This window comes from Rhinolophus sinicus, linkage group LG03 (genome assembly GCF_036562045.2).
Source record: "Rhinolophus sinicus isolate RSC01 linkage group LG03, ASM3656204v1, whole genome shotgun sequence".
Lineage (NCBI taxonomy): Eukaryota > Metazoa > Chordata > Mammalia > Chiroptera > Rhinolophidae > Rhinolophus > Rhinolophus sinicus.
The window spans coordinates 39,936,714-39,958,061 of NC_133753.1; the positions used below are offsets into that span (position 1 = coordinate 39,936,714).

A 21,348-nucleotide genomic window follows, 5' to 3' on the forward strand; every position below is an offset into this window, starting at 1 on the left:
CCAAGTGCCCTGATGTGGCTGGAAGCCTCACAATTTGCCAGCAACATTCCCTTTCTCCCCTGTCCAGCCCACACTCTGCAGCTGCCACTACACTGCAAGTTGAAGCATTGGCCATACATTCCTCAAAAAGCCTTATTTATGATCAGTATAGTTTAAGATTGCTAGTAATATACTTTGGGTTATTTTAGATTGGGTAACAGTCTTATTTGGAACCTATTTATAATGTTTCTCTGTGGTTAATCTGGTTTCTAAGACTTGCAAATGAATGTGTGGAACATAATCACTTTGCACAGTAGCGATTACCTTGAGCAAAGGAATTTGTCTTTTTTAGAAGATGGAGAAAGAAGAGGAAGGTAGTTGTTTGATTCCCCGTGTCTAGGGGAATCTGCTGCTTTTCTACTTAGTATAGAAGCATGTTTTAATTCTGAAGCTGAAGAAGATAAAATGGATTTTTAAACATACAATTAGATTCATAAATTTTACATCATTTTCCTTGATGGTTAAAGAGTAATTTCCTTGTGGGGATCAATGTTTTCGTAGAGTAATGGAGGATCTTTAAAATTTTCAATATGAGGAATCATTCATTTATCAGGTGTTGCATACCAGTAACTGGGCCAGGTGCTAGAAATATAGTGGTGATTGAAGTAGACATTGCCCTTGTTTTCTCAGAGCTCATAATCTAGTAGGGAAGAAAGACACCGCCCCCTCCTATGAACAAAAGGAATACAAATTTTGATAAGTGACATTACAGTGTGCTGCAACAGAACAGTGAAGGACGTAGGACACTGGAGGGCTCATCTTAGCGAGGGTGCTTAAGGAAGCTTCTCTGAGAACATGGAATTGCAACTAAAATTTGAAACACATTCAAAGAGTAGAATAGCATGTTCAAAGCCACTGGGGCAAGCATAGAGCTTACTTACTAGATAGTTCTTAGAATAAGGAGGCAGCAAGTGTGGCTGAAGCAGAGAGAGAGTACGCAGGATGAATTCGGAGGGGTAGATGGGCTATATTGTGTGGGGCTTCGTAGACGATGATAAGGCATGTGGATTTTATTCTAAGTGCAGTTGGAAGCTGTTGAAGGATTTTCAGCAGGGGAATGACATGAAAGTGTTGAATAGATCACGTTGGCTGTTGCGTGGAAAGTACTGAATGGAATCAAAGAGACCAGTTAGGAGGCTGCTGTTGTAGTTAGTGGAAAAGATGATGGTGGCTTGAATTAGGGTGGTGCCAGTGGAGACTGAAGTGGAGATTTTTGGAAGGGGAGCTGAAGGGCTTGACGATAAATGTGGGGAATACAGGAAAGAAAAGACGCCATTACTTTTAGGTTTCCGGCTTGAGCGTTAGTGCTATTGTGTGACAGTAGGGATAGGAGAAAATTGGGTTAAGTTTGACAATACTAAGTTTGAGACGCTTGTGAGCCATCCAGGAGGAGATGTGGGTTAGACAGTAGGACATATAAGCTGGGGCTCTAAGCAGAAGGTTGGGCCGGAGATAAAAATTGGGAAGGTAAACTATACAGATGGCATTTAAAGCCATGGGAATGGTTTGAGATAATCTAGGGAGCCAGTGTAAGGAGAGAAAATGCGGGTTCATAGAAGGTGGGAAGGGCAGCAGAGCATTGGTACTGGGCTTGTTTTCAGATAAATAGTAGGAAGAGCCGCTTTTTTCAAATAACAAAGGCAGGAGACCCATAGGGAACAAATGGAAGGAGGTTTGTAGATTTGGTTGGCATGTGGGTCAGATAGTTCCATTCTGATGGCTTCTGTATTTTCTGAAGTAGAATCCATGGATGTCTACTGAGAAGGAGGATACTTAGGAGTTTGAGGTGGCTGCAAAGTTGGAAATACAGTGGTGGACAGAAGGAACATAGTGGATTGCTCCGAGGTATCTTGGACCCTGTTGTCCTTAAGTTTATAGGAATTGTTTCTATCTGCCTAATTGGGACATGCCTAAATTTGGTAGGTGAGTGAGCAGGTGGTGTAGGTAAGCGGTGTGGGGGTAGGAGTTTGGAAGGCTTATTTTGGAGGTCAGCAGGACAGTGGCCTGTGGTGTCTGGTCTGGTGAGTTTGCGTGACTTGCTTGCAGTAATGTCAGACCAGTTGCATAGGAGTTTTGCTATTAGCACACTAGGATTGAGGGTTTTTTTTAACATCAGTAAAGACAGTAAACTCTGGAATACGGTAAGTTATACTACCTAATTTGGGGTTCAAGATGATCTTAAAACAAAAGGAAACAGCAGAAAGTCAACAATGTTAGCAACATTCAGAAATATCTGCCAAAAATAAGGCATGTGCCCAGAAAGCTTCTCTGTACTTACAACTTAAAATGAAATGTTGCCTTACCAAAAATTATCTAAAGTATATAAACTTCTGGTTTGTGGAAGTTATAAGAATGCTAAAGAAATTTTGCATTTCTTTCTTGAATTAATATCTTTCTTAAATATGCAACTAGAAATCTAAGCCACTTAAAAGTAATATCTTGTCTTCTGCTCATTCCAAACCATTACTAATGAGTTACTTATTTTTAAAATGTGGGTACTATCTGGTTAATTTTCTGAATATTCAGCATTTTCTTGACTTTTTAAACAAGTTTTTTTATTTGAATGAAAGTAAAGAATTGCATTTTAGAAGCCCACATCAAAATGGTGGAGTAGGAATTGGTTGTCCTATTATTAGGAAAAGATTAAATAGGGTGTTATCAATAGGGTATCTCCTTTCTTTGTGTTCATATTTTCTAAAATGTAAACCAACTGTCATTGCATAAAAAATATTTTCTCTATAGCAAAGTTCTTTGAAATATTTGTTTTTCTTGCCCCTAATGATGAAATCCTAAGCCTTCTGTTCCTTAGAACACATGATATCTTTGTAGAATAAATATACAACCACTTCTTGAATTTGAGGAGGATTCTATTAACAGTTGAAGGAGATTTTTATTGATTTAGTTAATATTTTAGCCATTTCCAATGTTAATTATATGAATTTGAGTGCCTGTCAGTTATTTTTATGTGCAACAGAGCACAGCATGACTGGTTCTATTAAATAAAGGAGGAACACAGGAATAATTCTTTCTAGAATCCTGGCAAAATGGTTTGAAAAATTAAAATAATTTACCAAAAGTTATTATAGAAGAGCTTTGTTAGGTATATTAAACAATAATCCAAGTAATTCTTGACTTCAAACAGGCTCAATGTATAAATAAATAATGAAATATTTTTCCCCCCAAAGAAGGAAAACGAACAATGATTTCATAAAGTACATTTTGCCCCTTTAGTTTTTCTTTCTGAAAAAGTTTGTATTCATGGTAGGTTGCTTCTAAAAATCTAGAAACAAAAATTTAAAATCATAATATACCAAATAAAAGGTTACACAACAACCTGGAGCTTAACTGAAAATCATGGTATTAGAATATATTGTTGAGCATGATCTACTTTGAATGGTTTCATGATGCTGATTGAAACAAGTTACTTTGGTGACTCCTACCATGGCAAGTGCCTGGCTGATTATTTGCGTGTGTGCGTGCGTGCGTGTGTCTGTGTGTGTCCGTGTGTGTGTGTGTGTGTGTGTGTGTGTGTGTAGCATTCAGTGGTCTGATGTTATGTTTGAAACCAAGGCTGCCATTCGGAAAAGGCAGAAATGTTTGTTCATTTTGAACATGGTCCGGGTGCCCAGATTGTGATGTAGAGGATTGCACTGGAGAGTTACAAGTATGGAAAGTTACTTCAAACCTTTAGATTATGCAAGTGCAGGGAATGTCAATAACTATTCCTTTATAAATCCTAATACTGCACAAGAAAAAGGAACCATTATTTTCCTAATCAGTCGCCTTTCCTTTTGCTTGCCTTTATTTATTAATAATTATGTATAGATGTCCATTTTCCTTTAAAACTTAATGTTTTTATGCTTCGAGTCATTGTTTAGAGAAATAGGTAAATGTATGTTGCTATCTGAAATCTATTATGCACATAGTGTTTATACAAGTTACAGTTGTATAGTGTGTTATGGTTCCACTTGCCACTGGAGATACAGGCTGTGTATCTACTATACTAGATAACTTAAGTACTTTCAAGAGCTACTGCATTGAGATGTACTGCTTTACACACACAATTTGGTGCAGTTCAGTATTTTTGATGTGCACTTGGCTCTTATGTTTGCCAAGGTGAATGGTTCTCAGTTGGTATACCATCATTTTTCTCAGGATTTTGACCAGTACGTAAAACTTGTTTTTGCTACTTCTGAGTAGAATAGATATATTTCTTGTGATATTCTGAGTGGAGCCATTTGTGAGACTTGATGTGGAGATAACTATTAGTTTCAAAATAAGATACATAGTATACAAAGCCAGCACCAAAATTTTCTGGAAAGTGGAAAAACATCATCTTGCATATTTAAGAGAGCTCAACCAAGTCTCTTAACCAATTCTCTTAAAAAGTTTTGAAGTGACACTATGACACCGAGTCTCTGCTGAGAGACAGTCAAATTAAAGAATGACAGTAACTGTAAATAGTATGTTTTAAGCTTAACAGAACCATTTTAGTCATTGTTTAAATAATACCGTAATAGATTTCCCTTTTTCAAAAGGAAATTAAAAATACTCGTTGGACTTGCCATCGCTTTTCTGTCCATCTACCACCTTTATTCTCCCCACTGTAACAAAATACTCAGAAAAAGTTGTCTATATTCCTTGTTTCTGTTTCCTCTCCTCCGAACCATTGTAATTCACTTTCATGTCCACTTCGCCCTAAACTTTGTACATAGTCTCTCATTTTCACTCATGTACACTCTTGTCCCCACAATTCTTCAAAATTATCAGTGATGATTTTGAAACATAAATCATTCCCCTGCTTAAAACCAATTTACAGACCCACACCCAAAGTAGTTTGGGCTGGATCCAGGCATTAGTATATTTGGAAAGTCGCTCAGATAATTATAATGCGAAACAGGCTGAAAACCACTGTTCTGGTGGCTTCTCACACACTTACAAAATCTAGACAGCTTTGACCTACAGGGCTTCTGCCTTGCTCTCTGATGCCACCTCCTATTTTCTTCACTTGCTCCACTCCAGTCATATTGGCCTTCTTCAAAGATGCTGAAACTTTGTTCTTCTCATCACTATCTCTGGCACTGAAACCATGCCGTGTACATAGTACCTGTTCAGGAGATGTTTGTTGAATTAATGAATGTTTTATAGACGCTGTTCTTATTCTGTAGTAGTGATTACCCTATAATTAATGCTGTTTAGGTTGCTGGTGTTTTGAGTCTTCAAGAATGCTACCAAAAATTCTATTTGAACATAAGTCAGTCTGACTAGTTCATCTTCATCACTGTCTACTTTAGCTGTTAGAATGCCTGCATTTCCCTGTTTTGGTCTCTTGGCCTGTGTACTGTTGACACTTCTGATCTTTTCTGGTGTCGTGCTTTTATTTTGTTAATTTTTCTTTCTTATATTGTTACTTAATCCACCACTATTTTCTATGGGTAAAAAAGATTGGTCTTAACAGTGTTGCCAGTCAGAAAGAGATTTTCTTTTCCTTTTGTGGGTATGTGTTCCTCCTCATAGGGTGTCTAGTACATCTCTAGATTGCATGCCCTTGTCTATTTATCATTGCTGGGTGCAGATGGGCTGCTCCTTTGGTTTGAAACACCAAGCTGGAATTGAGGGAGGGCAGGCAGCCTTGAAAAGGGAAGGTGGGCATCAGGGGAGGTACCTGTTTCTGAGGTCAGAGTTGAAGCCTAATTGATGAAAAGTTGAGATTTTATTGTATCAGGGACGTGCAGAGTTTTTCTGTAACAGCCTAGATAGTAAATATTTTGGGCTTTGTGGGGCCATGAGGTCTCTGTCACAACTACTTTACTCTGCTGTTGTAATGCAAAAGCCGCCATAGACATATGTGAGCAGAGGAGTGTGTCCATGTTCCATAAAACCATGGACATTGAAATTTGAATTTTATATAAAATGATATAATATTTTTTTGATTTTTTAAAAAATCTCTGCAACATTGTGATTTATAAGAAATAGTATTTTATCATTAAGATGACCAAAATATATGTCTCATATACATTTGGTCTTCCATAATTGCTGGCTCACCTGAACTCTTGAATTTCCTAAGTGTTGGGGGTGTCGTTTGTTGTGTTAATGAGGTGACTTTTGGAAAGCACCTAAGGATGGGGACTGGTTGCCAGGGGAACCAACAAGGTGGTTGGAACTTGTATTTTTTTTCACTTCAATTATAGTTGGTGTACAATATCATATTAGTTTCAGGTGTACAGCATAGTCATGAGACATTTATCTATATAACTTATAACTTACGAAGTGAAGGGTTGGAACTTTCGATCCCATGCCCTGACCTCCAGGGGCTGAAGGTTGAATCAGTCACCAATGACCAATGATTTAATCAGTCACGACTATGTAATAAAGCCAAAAGGATGGGGTTCAGAAAGCTTCTGGGTTGGTGACCACGGGGAGGCATGGGCGAGTGGTATGCCTAGAGGGCATGGGAGCTCTCTGCACCCTTTCCCACACACCTTGTCCTGTGCATCTCTTCCACCTGTCTGTTCCTCAGTTACATCCTTTTACAGGAAGCCAACGATCTAGTAAATAATGTGTTTCCCTTGAGTTCTGGGAGCCATTCTAGCAAATTAATCAAATCCAAGGAAGGGATCATGTTAACTAACCTCTGGTTTATATAGCCGGTTGGTCAGAAGTACAGGTGACAGCCTGGGCTTGCAGTTGGCATTCTGAGTTGGGGGAAGTCATTGGAACCTCCAATCTGTAGCCAGTCGGCCAGAAGCACAGGTAACTTGGGCTTGCATCAGGCATCTGAAGTGCATGTGGCTGGGGAAGGGAAGGGGCAGTCTTACAGGGCTGAACCCTTAACCTAAGGAATCGGATGCTGTCTCTGGGTAGGTGTGTCAGAATTCAGTTGAATTCTCAGACTCCCTGCTGGTGTCTGAGAATTTGTTAGTTGGTGTGGGGGAGCAACCCCTGTCCCCCCCCCACCCCCCCGTGCTGAAATTGGGTCTGGGAACCCAATTTATCCTCAAACCATTTAAAAGCATAAAAACCATTCTAAGTTAGTGGGCCACACAAAATCCAAAGGCAGGATTTTGCCATTCATAGTAATGGCGTCGTTGTGTAGCTTTGAATGAGAAGTCGGATTCTTGACCAATAGTCCTTTTCACACCCCAAGTTGTAGAAACTGTCTTTAAACTTTTGGGGTTGGTGACAAATTGCGTCTTTATCAAGTTCACTTGTAACTTATTCCAAAGAGCTACTCATCTCCTGATCATGTTGGTGTCTTTGCCCACTGTGTTTTAGCACTTTACTGCCACATTGAGACTGACATTTATTATGTCTTTATAATATTGCTGTCTATCCTGATACCATTGTAAAACAGCACCTTTTTGTTTGTTTGAATAAGTATTTCTTTCAAGCTTGTAACAGATGCTGTTGAGGCCCTTTCCATCCACCCCCAGTTCACTGGCTGCTGTGGTGGACAGAGCCTGACACCTTCTTTCCTTAAGCGCTAGATCTCTGAGTTTGCTCTGAGTTTGCTCTGCCCCAGTGTGGGTGGTCAGCCCCATGCATACCGTGTTTCCCCGAAAATAAGACCTAGCCAGACAACCAGTTCTAATGCGTCTTTTGGAGCAAAAATTAATATAAGACCCGGTATTGTATTGTATTACATTTTATATTATATTATACCCAGTCTTATAGTAAAATAAGACCAGGTCTTATATTAATTTTTGCTCCAAAAGATTCATTAGAGCTGATTGTCCAGCTAGGTCTTATTTTTGGGGAAACACTGTAGCAGCAGACGCTCTGGGAACTTAATGGCCCTGGGAGCGACCCTCAACCAAGGAGGTAGATAGATGCCCTGGCTTTCTCTTTCCTTAGCTCCACAGTCTGAGGCACGTTCTGTGGGATCCTGAAAGGGTCTTTAGCAGAGCTGAACTCCAGTTATCCACAGCAGTTCATGAGCCCTGTCTAGACTTTTCTTTCTAAACTCACTTTTCTTAATCCCCTCAAGTGTGCTTCCTGGGTTCTCCCTTCCCCTAAAGAAGCTACTTGCACCAAAGTTCTTATCTCAGGTTTGCCTTTTGGGGGAGTCCAAATGATTTAACTTGGTGATGATGATGATGAGGTTGATTATCAGCAGGGTACGAGTGACAGCCTTTTGCCCCCCGCACCTCCACTGGGAGTTCATATGAGGTAGCATCCTTAACCATTGACATTGGCACCAGAGTACCACAGAAGTGACTGGACAGAGGTGCAGGGAAGAAAGTATTATATACCTACCTACTGTTAACTCAGCGCAGCCTTACTCGGGTACTGTCATTCTTTGCAAAAGTTATCTTTTTCTGCCCGGGGTTCTTTATTCTTGAAAAGTAAACTTTCTGTAATGTGTGACCATTTACCTAATACATGAAAGGGTCCCAATCTTAGTTGTCTTCTGTGAGCTAGATCAGAGAGTTGACAGATTCTGTGCTGGAAAATAATTTAAGATTCAGGTAGTATACATTATGTCACAATTAGGCGAGTTGTTGTACGATAGAACTTATATGTATTTCTGCAGCCAAACTTCAAATAACATAATTGGGCTTTCCCAAAACAAATGTTAAAATTTCAAAACGGCAATATAATCACAAATAACTACAATTCTCACAGTAAAGTACGTACTGATTAAAATATTTTTTAATGTCTAAGGAATTGAAAGTCTTTTTTCCAGTGATGTGTTTCTTCCATAATGAGAAATTCAGTTATATCACATAAATTTCACCATAGAAGGTGTTTGTAGACACATAATGTGGAAATTTGATTTTTACTTCCTGAGGCTTTCAGGTAGACAAGTTGTGTTTAAAAAATCTTCCAGATTAGTATATACTTTTTTTTTTTTTTTTTTTTTATTGGGGTGACAATTGTTAGTAAAATTACATAGATTTCAGGTGTACATTTCTGTATTACATCATCTATAAATCCCATTGTGTGTTCAGTATATACTTTCAAACTTATCTTCTTACTAAAGTTATATTAAAATAATCTTTTTAGGAGAACCATAATAGTTTTTATTTGCGATAATGTTATTTTCCAAGTTTTTTTTTCTTCCCCTGGAAGGCTTTTTTGATTTTCTTTTTGAAACATTATTTCCCCCTTTTTTGGTTTTTAGTTTAATAGATCCAAAACGTTTTCGCTTTTATTGCTACTTTAAAAACTAGCTGAAGTTGTATTTTGTGTGTATTTTGCTAGTTTATTGTTAAGATCTGCCTTACCGAGGGGTAAGCGAAATCTTGTGTTACATTCTTTATTTGGTTTCATTTAATTTAATTGCATAAGGCTGTTAAATAGTTTAACAGATATTAATGTATTAACATTTTCTGTTACACTTGTACTTTATAAATCACTTTTTAAAGTAATGTATAAATTACTTTATTTTTATATTATAAATTTTATATTATAAATTACTTTATAATTTATAAATTACTTTGTAAAGTAATTGTGACTTTATAAATTACTTTTCTTGGAATGGATGAGGTGTGATAAAAAAATACAGTGAATGTTTAAATTAAAAAAATTTGTATTACAGTAAAAGACACATTGCCATTAATCCCCCTCAAAATACTCCCCCTCACTTCAGACACATTTATCTCATCATTTTTGCCACTTTCTGAGGCAGTTCTGGAAGTCCTCTTTTGTGAGTGTGTTTAGTTGCACCATCATGGCTGCCTCGATGTTCTGAATGGATTCAAAATGTTTACCTTTCATGGTCATTTTGACTTTGGGGAAGAGCTGGAAGTCGCAGGATGCCAGATCTGGATGAGGACACACTGTGATGTTTTTATTGGACAGAAATTGCTGTACCAGAAGCAATACATAACATGGAGTGTTGTCATGATGGAGGATCAAACCGTTTGCCCACTTCATGTTAGTGTTGTTCATGATCCATGATTTACAACACACTTTAAAACACACCTTCTCTCATCCGTAGCTCACACCTGACTGACTGCACTGAACAAGTTGAAACTTGTCACACACTGTTACTAAGGTTCAGTGCGCTGCTTTCTGTATTAAAGATCCCTGCCATTCGGTTGGCTGGCACGTGACAGCAGCATTCACTGTATTTTTTATCACACCTTGTATTTGGGACAGTGTGTAGGTTGGGATGTAGGTTGTTTTTTGTTTTGTTTTTTTCTTTTTCCCTCAGGTTTTAGAGTATTACTTACTCTTGGATTTTTTTTCCCCCCGTGTTCTTCTTCTTCACCTAGGATGTTGGTTTTTGCTCACTCCGGTTCTCTATCTTTCTTTTCACCACTCCTTACCGACTTCACACATGTACAGCCTCACAATCCTCAGCCTTCTCACCTACTTTATCATCAGAATATTGTCCATTCCTCAAGGCTGGGCTCAGAACCCACCAGCTCTACTTCATTAGTTATCCTTCTGATTCCAGCCTCCGGGTTCTGTTTCTGGGAATGACTGCAGAGAACGTTTACTCTGCATCCATGTGTCCCATATTCTACCTAACTTAGGCATTATTAGTTGCCGTGTGAATTCTGCCTCAGCTACCTTTTGTACACTGGCTTTCTAAGGCAGCGTGTGTTTTCTCAGCTGTTCAGTATTTCTTTTGTACCTATCACATAAGCATTTTATATTTAATTGTTTTACTAAATACCCAATTATTTAGTTTTCTGCTTTTAATTTCTCAAAGTAGTCTTGGTGATTTTAATTTTTAAGTGTTTTGTTTTTTTTTTTTAATAGATGTAAAAAAAGATTGGTCTGATCATGCTCTCTGGTGGGAAAAGAAGAGAACCTGGCTTCTTAAGACACATTGGACCTTGGATAAGTATGGCATTCAGGCAGATGCTAAGCTTCAGTTCACCCCCCAGCACAAACTGCTCCGCCTGCAACTTCCCAACATGAAGTATGTGAAAGTGAAAGTGAATTTTTCTGATAGAGTCTTCAAAGCTGTTTCTGACATCTGTAAGACTTTTAGTAAGTATTGGATAAATTCTTCATCAAAGTATTAAATTATGTGATGTATGTATGATGAACTGACATTTAGCATAACTCAAAGAGTAGGGATTGGGGTGAGCTATCGATGTATGTGTATGTGAAATTTTTACTTTATTCTTTAAAGTTTTCATATTACTTTAAGATAAATGTTGGGTTAAGGTAGAACAGTAGGAATGTAGTACATATTCTTTCCTTATTAGAAGTGTATCAGGTATTTATTATTATGTAATATTTTATTCTGATGACTTCTGGGAAGGAGAAGGGAACAGGGAAGGAAATGGGTATTATTTTCAGAGGGATGTAGCTTTTGCAGTTTCCTTCACATAAGTCACTATTTGATTTTAGTGATTCAGGCAGATTATGTCACTTCCTTCATTGAAGGCCTGGCACAGCTCCTAGGGAAATGACTATGAGTGTTGTCTTCCTTAACCAGTCTACAGTATGAACACTCTTATAGTAATTCTATTTATGCTTTTATGAAATGAGACATGGATTACTTTTGGCTGACCCAGTTATGTCATATGACAGGAAGTATTCAACCTTCAGAGAAAATGTGAACTATTGTCTTTATCACTAGTACATAACTCTACTGTGCTATAGATTAGGAGGAGATACAGATAGATTGACATTACTCTTTAGATCTAATGAGTCTGAAATTGTAATGATTTTGATGTTTAATGGAATTAATAGCTGATATTATTTTGCCAAACTCTTTCAATCAAAATAGGTAAAGTTCTTGAGTCACATTTTCCTAATTTCCCTTCAGAAAGCAACTACTGTCTTAAGTTTAGTGTGTATCCTTCCAATACTTTTAAAAAATACGTAAACACACACACATATGCATGTATTCATATCTATGTATATATATGCCCCAAAACAATATATGTTACTGCCATTGCTGTGTGGGTATTTTCTTCCACAGTTTTTGTACATGTTTGCAGAAATTTCTTGAGTGTTCACCTAGAAGTAAAAAAGTAGGGTTGCTTTCTTTTTAAGCGTACACATAATTCATTTCAAAGTACTGTCAAATTGCTCTTCTAAGTTTTTCTACCATTTTCTATTCCAACCCACAATGTATGAAAATCCTTTGCTCCAAATTATCACTAATACTTGAATGTTGTCAGTTTTTAGTGTTTGCTTCTCCGAGTGAAATAATACAGTATTTCATTTTAGTTTATAAAGTTAAGTATGTTTTTATATCTTTACCTGGCCATCTAATCTAAGTTTCTTCTTTTCTTGAATTTCCTGTTTATTAATTTTTAAAAAATAGATAAATGATATAAACTTTATTTTTTAGTATAGTTTTAGGTTCACAGCAAAATTGAGGAGAAAGTACAAAGTTCTCATTCACCCCCTATCCCACTATCAGTACCCCACACTAGAGTGGTACATTTGTTGCAATAGATAAGCCTACAAGGACACATCATTATTATCCAGAGTCAGTGGCTTACATTAGGTTTCCTCTTGGTGTTTGGATAAATATATGACATGTATCCATCATTATTATATTATACAGAGTAGTTTCACTGCCTTAAAAATCTGTACACTGCCTATTCTTCCCTTCCTCCTCCAATCCTTGGCAACCACTATTCTCTTTCCTGTCTTCATAGTTTTGCCTTTTCCAGAATGTTTTACAGTTTGAATCATATAATATGCAGCCTTTTCAGATTGGCTTCTTTCACTTAGTAGTATATGCATTTAAGTTTTGTCCATGTCTTTTCATGGCATGATAGCTCATTTCTTTTTAGCACTGAAAAATAATTCCATTGTCTCGATGTACCACAGTTTGTTTATGCATTCTCCTACTGAAGGACATCTTGGTTGTTTCCAGGTTATGCAATTATAAATAAAGCTACTATAAACATCCACATGGAGGATTTGTGTGGACATGTGTTCAACTCCTTTGGGTAAATACTAAAGAGTGTGATTGTTAGATCATATGGTAAGAATGTTTAGTTTTGTAAGAAACCGCCCAACTGTCTTCCAGAGTACTTGTGCCATTTCATATCCACATTAGCAGTGAACGAGAGTTCCCGTTGCTCTAAATCGTCACCAGCATTTGGTGGTGTTAATGACCTGGATTGTGGCCATTCTAATAGATGTGTAGTGGTATCTCATTTCAATTTGCAGTTCCCTGATTACATTCGATGTGGGGCATCTTTTCATAGGCCCATTTGCCATCTGTACATCTTCTTTGGGGAGGTGTCTGTTAAGGTCTTTGGCCTGCTTTAATCAGGTTGGCTGTTTTCTTATTGGTGAATTTTAAAAGTTCTTTGTGTATTTGGGATAACAGTCCTTTTGCAGGTATTTTCTCCCAGTCTTTGGCTTTCTTTTCATTATCTTTGACAGTTTCTATCACAGAGCAGAAATTAATTTTAATGAACTCCAGCTTATCAGTTCTCTTGTAGATTATGCTTTTGTTGTATCTAAAAGGTCATCACCAACCCCGAGGTCATCTAGATTTTTTCCTATGTTGTCTAATAGGGGTTTTATAGTTTTGCGTTTTACATTTAGGTCTGTGATACATTTTGAATTAATTTTTGTGAAGGTGTTGGTCTGGGTCTAGATTCTTTGTGTTTTGTTTTTTTTGTTTTTTTTTGCATGTGGCTGTCCAGTTGTTCAAGCACCATTTTTTTGAAAAAATATCTGATAGTTGGCAGTTTCTTACAAAGTTAAACAGTCTTTTCATATGATTCAGAAATTGTATTCCTAGGTATTTACTTGGCTGATTCTAAATTTATGCCTACATAAAAACATACATGTGTAAACTCATAGATACAGACAACAGAATGGTGGTTACCAGAGAGGAAGCAGAGTGGGGGGAAGATGAAGAGGGTAAAAGAGGTGAAATATATGGTAATGGAAGGAGACTAGACTTTGGGTGGTGATTACACAATGGAATATACAGATGTTGTATTACAAAGTTGTACATTCGAAACTTATGTGATTAACCAATGTTACCCCAATAAAATTAAAAACAACAACAAAAAAACTAAAAAGAAAAATTATCTCCATTGCCAAAGATCGGTTGACTATATTTATATAGGTCTATTTCTGGACTCCCCTCCCCCATCACAGGAAATGAAAAAACACTATGTCAAAGAGATATCTGCAGCCCCATATTCATGGCAGCATTATTTACAACAGCAAATATTTGGAAAGAACCTAAGGACTATCAGCATGTCGCAGGAGGCCCTCAGGGATGTCTCTGCTGGGGACTCAGCTGGGAGCAGAAGCCAGGTTCTTGCTTTCCTGTGAGAAAGAATTCAAGAGCGAGACAGATGCAGGAAAGCACAGGGGATTTATTGAAGTGAAAGTACATACTTGAGAAGGAAATACCAGTGAACTGGGAGGTTGAGTGGCCCTGAGGAAGTCCTGACCAGGGCATTTTATCTCCCCTAGGGGCTGGAATTGGTGACTTCCCATTGTTTTCTCCTCCCTCTGGGTGGGACCCTCCGTTTCCTGCTTTTTCTTCCTTATTTGGTTCCTCTGGAATTGTCTTGGCATCAAGTGCATGATGGGAGTGTAAATGAGGTTATAATGACATTAAAATTAGCTAAAGGTCGTCAGGTCCTGGTCATGGATACTGGTCCTGCTGGATAAAACTGGTTCTTGTTTTCCCCCACTCCCCATGCGTTTCTTGTGAAACTGAAACCAGAGAGGTGCTTCACCTGGTGTCCTTGAGGGGATCAGTTCTCTGAGCTACCTGTATTGCCTCAGATAAGTGGATAAGATGTATGTGGTGTGTGTAGGTACACACACACACACACACACACACACACACACACACACATGCACGCGCGAATATTATTTGGCCACAAAGAAGGAAATCCAGCCATTTGTGACAGCATGAATGGAGGGTATTATGCTAAGTGAAAGAAGTCAGACAAAGATCTCACTTACTGTGAAATGGAAAAACACCACCCAAAACCAAAAAACAATACAGATTATCTTTTCTATAAAGGTAAAGATGAAAAACAAATGGTGAATCACTTAAACTACTTGTAACATTTTCTAGTTTTGGCTATTCTAGTCGATATGGGTTAACATCTCTGTGATTTCAGTTTTCATTACCCTTGTAACTAATGATATTGAGCATCTTTTCATGTGTTTAATTGCCACCACATAATATTTTTGGTAAAGTGTTTGAATCCTTTGCCTTCCCCCCCTTTTTTTAAATTAGGTTGTTTGTCATCTTACTGGGTTAAGTTGTAAGCATTTTTGCATATACTAGATATGGAAAATTTATTGAATGTGTTTTGCAAATATTTTCTTACTGTTTGGCTTATATTTTAATTGTCTTTTGAAGAACAAACGTTTTAATTTTGATGAAGACCAGTTTATGATTTCTTCTATGATTTTTGTTCATAGACACAAAAATCTTTAACAAAATTTTAGCAGATTGCATCCAGCAATATGTAAAAAACATGAACACATCATGATCAAGTGAGGTTTATCTCAAGAATATGAAACTGTGTGTATGTGAAAGGAATGTATATTGTCATTGGGTGGGAATGTTCTATGAATGACAGGTCAGGTTGGTTGATAAGAGAGGATTGTTGAAATCTTTAACTGTAATTGTTAATTTTTTCTTACTCCTTTCACTTTTATCAGTTTTATTGAAGTATTCTTATTATGTACACACATTTAGAATTGTTACGTCCTATTGAAGAATTTACTGTTATCACTGAAATATTCTATATTCATGATAATATTGTTTGCTTTGAAATATACCTATATCTTTTCCTATCCTGTTTCTTTTAATTTATTTGTGTCTTTAAACTACATTTTTTATAAACAACATATAGCTAGAGCTGTTTTTTATATCTATTCTGATAATCCCCGCCCTTCTATAAACTATTTAGACCATTCATATTTAATGTTATTATCAATGTGGTTGAGTTTAAATCTACCATCTTAGTATTTTTTACATGGTATTTATTTTTTTATTGTATTGTTTTTTGTTTGTTTGTTTCCCTTTTTCCAATTGAGAGGAATTTGTTTGTTATGATTACATTTATCTCCACTGTGCCATAGTAGCTATTACCACTTTTATTTCGTCTTTTTAGTGGTTGCTCTAGGGTTTACAACATGAGACTTTTAAACTTACAGTCTATGTTCTAATAGTATAATAATACCAGTTCACACATAGTGTAATAATAACCTTATAACAGTATAGTTCCTGTTCCCCTTACCTGTCCTTTGGGCTACTGTCATGTTTTACTTTCACATATGCTAAAACCCACAATATGTTATTATTTTCCCCTAAAACATTGTCTTTTCAAAGTATTAGAAAATAAGGAAAATGGTCTTTTGTAATTGCCCACATATTTACCATTTTTCAGTGCTCTCTGTGAGGATACTTTCCAGGTGTTATCTTTTTTACTCTACTTGAAGGACTTCATATGACCTTTTTATAGTGTTGGTCTGTTGGTGATGATTTTTTCACCTTTTGTCTGTAAGATCTTGATTTTGCCTTAATTTTTGATATTGCAGCTGGGTGAAGAATTCTGGACTTTATCCCTGCTCCAGTAATTTACAGATGTCTCTATTATCTTCAGGTTTGTGTAATTCAGAGAATTCTGTTAATATTCTTTTATTTGTGCTCCTGTATGTTTTCTCTGTTGGCCTTTTAGGAATTTATACTGGTTTTCAGCAATTTAATTCTGATGTATCTTGGCATAGTTTTCTTCAGGTTTATTCTGTTCTAGGTTCATTGCATTTCTTAGATCTCTGGGTTTATGGTCTTCATCAAATCTGATAATTTTCAAATTAATTTTTCAAATAATTTTTAGTGTCCCTTCCCACACTTCCCATCCTTTGTGGGACTCTAGTTTCATGTATGTTAGACTGATTATTGTTCCAAAGGTCACTGATGCTGTGTTCCTTTTTTCAGTCTTTATTCTTTGTGCTTCATTTTGAATAGTGTCTGTTGTTATAGCTTTAATTTCACTGATCTTTTGCTAATCTGCCGTTGATCCCATTAGTGTATTTCATTTTAGATGTATTTTTTTATCACTAGACGCTTGATTTTTGCCTTAGTAAAATATGTAAATCTTTCATTTTTCTCATTATGTTTATGCTTTCCTCTACTTAACATGTGGAATATATTTATAATAGCTATTTTAATATGTTTGATTACTAATTCTATCATTGCCGTTATTTCTGCTTTAACAGGAGCAGAAATTTCTGCTTTAACAGAAGCAGAAATAACTTTTTTCCCCTTTACTCCTGGTAATGGGTCATATTTTCCTGCCTCTTTTATACCTGGTAATTTTTTTTTTCTACATAATTTATTGTGATCAATGTTAAATAAAATATTAATTTTCATCATTTGCTTCAATTCATGTGTTCTTGACCAATTCTTCATTTTTCCTTCCAAAATGTTGCATGCCACACCTCTTCTTACATGCAGTTGTGCTCCTAGCGGTTTAGTCATCCTGTAAGTTTTTGGGAAACATTCATCATGACAGCCTTCATTCATCTTCAACTCCTAGGCTCTGTTTCACCTTGAAAGGCCGGGCCACAGTCTCGCAGGCCCTGACGCCCGCCACTCGGTCCGTGTGGCCAATGGTGTCTTGAGCTACTTCCTACTTCGGTGGAAAAAGAACTATGCCTGGTAATTTTTGATTGAATAATGCCCTCTATTACATTTTACATTATTGGTGGCTGGATTTCTTGAAAGTAGTATTAGCTTTGTTCTGGCCAGCAGTCGTATTAGTTGGAATCAGTTGGATCCTTTCGGTGCTTGTTTTTAAGCTTTGTTAGGGTAGGTCCAGAGCCCCCATTAGTCTAAGACTAATTTCCCTCTGGGGATTCCTCTCAATACCCTGTGTATTAGGAGGACTTGTCTCTGACACATGCACAGATCAGCATTGAGCCAGTCGCCAGCAGTTAACTGCAGAGCTCCAGAGCTCTCTCTGTGGAGCTCCCTTCTCTCCAGTACTCTGACCCACGAACTCTAGCCATTTCTTGGCCTTCCTGAACACTGTCTGAGGTCTCTCAACTCAGTAAGACCTCACTCTGTACAACTTCTAGGCAGTAAGCTGGCACACTCAAAGGGCTCATCCTGTCTTTTTTCTTTTCTCTTCTGTGCTCTTTGTCTAATGTCTGAAAACCTTTCTTTTCCTTTCTATTGGTTAAATAAAGCAGGAGGGTAAATCAAGTCCCTGTTATTCCATCTTAGAGGAGACTCTCCATTTTTAATTTATCCTTGATATTTTGTCTAGCCTTATACCTTTTTTGAAAACCATCATTTGCTCATTGAAGCATTATTTAAAAGAAGACCATTTCTTTCACAGTAATTTCAAATTGAACATATTCAAAACTGAGCTCATGGCATTCCTTCCCAAATCTCCGTGCTCCCTCCTCCCCAGTCTGTCCTTTAGAAGTTTCCATAGCAGCAAAAGGTACCACCATTCCAGATAAACAAACTAGAAACTTGGGAGTCATAGTTAGCACCACTCTCTGTCTCACCTACACATCTCATCAATCACCTAGAAGTGTTATTTTTGCCTCCAAGATATGTCCTGAATCTTTTCACATCTTTCCATGTTTATCACCCCTACTGCTCTAGTAAGACCACATTACCACCACCTCTCCCTTAGGCTGTTCCAGCAGCCTCCTAAATTGTCTCCTTTATCCATTGTTGTTCATTCCAATGCATTCTTTATACTGTAAGCAGGAACATTTAAAAATTTGTTATCAAAGTAATAGATGCAAGGTTAAAGTTAAAAAGGCTTATAGCATAAAACTACTTTTTTGCCCTATTTCTCCCAGCCCCTAATCACGTTCCCTACCACTTTCTACTCTTTTAGTGTTTCTGATTTTCAGTTCCATATTTCTAAATAATGTGTTTATACTGCTATTTCTTGATTTATCCATTTTAGATATCTGTTCACCTTTTTTATTCAACTTTTTTCCTCCTTTTATTTTCACTGTTGTAATTTTGGGCTAAAGCAGTATCATTTACATTATTTTTAACAAGGTACATATTTTTACTTGCTGAACCAAACTATACAGTTTTACTTATCTCGTATTTTTGTTTACCATTTGCTTAGTTTTCAACCTGTATCTCTTGCTGATTCTTCTACATTCCACATTCTGTGTAATTTTCATGATCAAATACATTATCTGATAATAATCCCTCCTTTTTCTCTTCCTCGAGACACTCTACAGGCCCTCTGTCATCCTGCTCCAATAAGGATGTTTTCTAGGCCAAGGTGTCCAGTTAAAGCCCCAGGACTTCCCTTCACCTTTGTCCAAGGAAAATGGCTTTTTTCTTATATTTGATCCTTGCATTTTTCTCAGTGTTGATTTGCTCCCTTATTTTGGTGGACTGTATCCTCCATCAGCGTACCAAGGAAAAGGTGAATGGGATGTAAGTTTTTGAGATGTTACCCTTGAAAATGTCTTTATTTTGCCCTTTGATAGAATTGTTGGATTGAAAATTATTTTCCTTCCGAATTGAGAAGTCATTGTTCAGTGGTTTTAGCTTCCAGTGTTCCTGTTGATGGTGCTGATAGTGTTCTTTTTACTTTTATTTTTATTTTCTTTGAAGACTGCTTTTTCTCTCTGGAAACTTGAAGGATCTTTTCTTTTTCCTGCCATTTTGAAATTTCATGGTAATTAATGTGCCCTAATCCCTCCTGTTTGTTTTCACTGTTCTTTCTGTTAGTAGTAATTAGTCAGACTATGTTACTGAATTGATACTCTTACCTATTATCTCTTCTATTGGAGTTTTTTGTTGTGGATATCAAATTTTAATTTTCAATGCTGTATGTTTTTATCTGGATGTTTATTACTCAGGTATTCATGAATACATTTAAGATTTGTGGAACTTATATAAATTAAACCTCAACAAAATAGTTTTTGTTTTTTTAAAGGACCTCCCCCACCCCGTTCGTTAATACCCAAGATCTTTCTTAATCTCTGGTTGATTATAAAACATCCATTTATCTCTCATAGATGTCATTGTCTTATCTTTCTGAGAATTGTAATAAGAGGTTTTTGTTTTGTTCTTCTGTTCTCAGCATTAGCTCTACTTCTTTAAGTTGTTTTTCTTTTCATTTGGTCTCTTTAATGTTAGAATCTCTGTGAGTTTTCCATTGCAGCCGTAATAAATTACCATAAATGTAGCAGCCTAAAGCAACACAAATTTCTTTCCTCACAGTCTCTATAACGTTAGAACTCCAGGCACAGCATGGCTCCTCTGGGTCCTCTGCTTAGAGTCTTATAAGCCCGAAATCAAGGTGCCAGCAGGGTTGTGTTCCTTCCAGAAGGCTCGGAGTCTAAATGGTAGAATTTGGTTTCATGTGGGTGTAGGACTAGGTTCCCCTGGTTTGTCTGCCAGGCGTCATTCTCAGCTTCTAGAGGCCTCCCAAATCCCTTGACTTGTGGCTCTCTTCCTCCATCTTCAAAACCAATAACAGCAAATCCAGTCCTTCTTACACTTCAGATCTGTCTGACTTGTGCTCTCTCATCTCTCCTCTGCTTCCCTCTTCTTCCTTCCTCTTCTGTTTGGAAGGCCTCATGTGATTACATTAAGCCTCCCTCGCCAATCCAGAATAATCTTCATAAAATCAGTTGATTAGTAACCTTATCATTTAGTAATCTTAACTTTTGCAAAGTTTGTTCACAGCAGTCCCTAGATTAGTGTATGATTGTACATCCAGGGACAGGAATTTTAAGGGCGTATGTCTAGAATTCTGCCTACGACAGAAGCCTTTCTCAAATGTCTACCAATCATTGATTGTCCGTTCATACATTTACTGATGGGGCATAAGATCTTTTCCCTAGGTCTGGCTGTTCAGGTTCTCCTCTAAGGAATCCAGAAGGTGTGTATCTAAAGGGTAGGTTTAATCCAGATGGAGCAGGAAAGGGGCTCTGGAGCAGGATTCATTTTTCATGTTGCTGTTTTTACTGCTGGGTCATGCTTGGTTCAGCATGGTGATATTCAGCGTGTTTCCCATTGGTATCTCCTTCCGCAAACACCTTAATTTTATATTTCTGCTCTTTGCTATATCTCCTACTACACCCCCATCTGGCTCTGTCTCCCAGAATTTTTCTGACATTTCTTACCTGATATTTTCTCCTGTTCTTTCTGTCCTTATAAATTTTTTTATTTCTTTATTTTTTGTATGATTTTCTAAAGGTGTAAAAATAAATGCACCAGCTCAATATACATGTTTAACCAGAAACTCTCTAGAAAACTAAAATCTGAATGTTATCTTACCTGAGAACCCTTCTCTGCTCGTTTCCCACTTCCTCACCCCATAGTTTTTGATATGTATAGCATATATGTAGTCTAACTCCCACTAGACTTGTCTTGATTACTTTATA

The 21,348-nt window shown here is 37.1% G+C and overlaps 1 protein-coding gene across 7 annotated transcripts in view; it reads left to right on the plus strand.

Moving 5' to 3' along the window:
• Window positions 1-21,348, plus strand: part of FERMT2 (FERM domain containing kindlin 2) — a 71,800-nt gene that overhangs the window by 17,678 nt on the left and 32,774 nt on the right. For all 7 annotated transcript variants that reach the window (XM_019725706.2, XM_019725709.2, XM_019725711.2 and 4 more), the window contains exon 3: window positions 10,753-10,986. In XM_019725706.2, coding sequence (XP_019581265.1) covers window positions 10,753-10,986 — 234 coding nt within the window. The remainder of the gene's footprint in view (window positions 1-10,752; window positions 10,987-21,348) is intronic.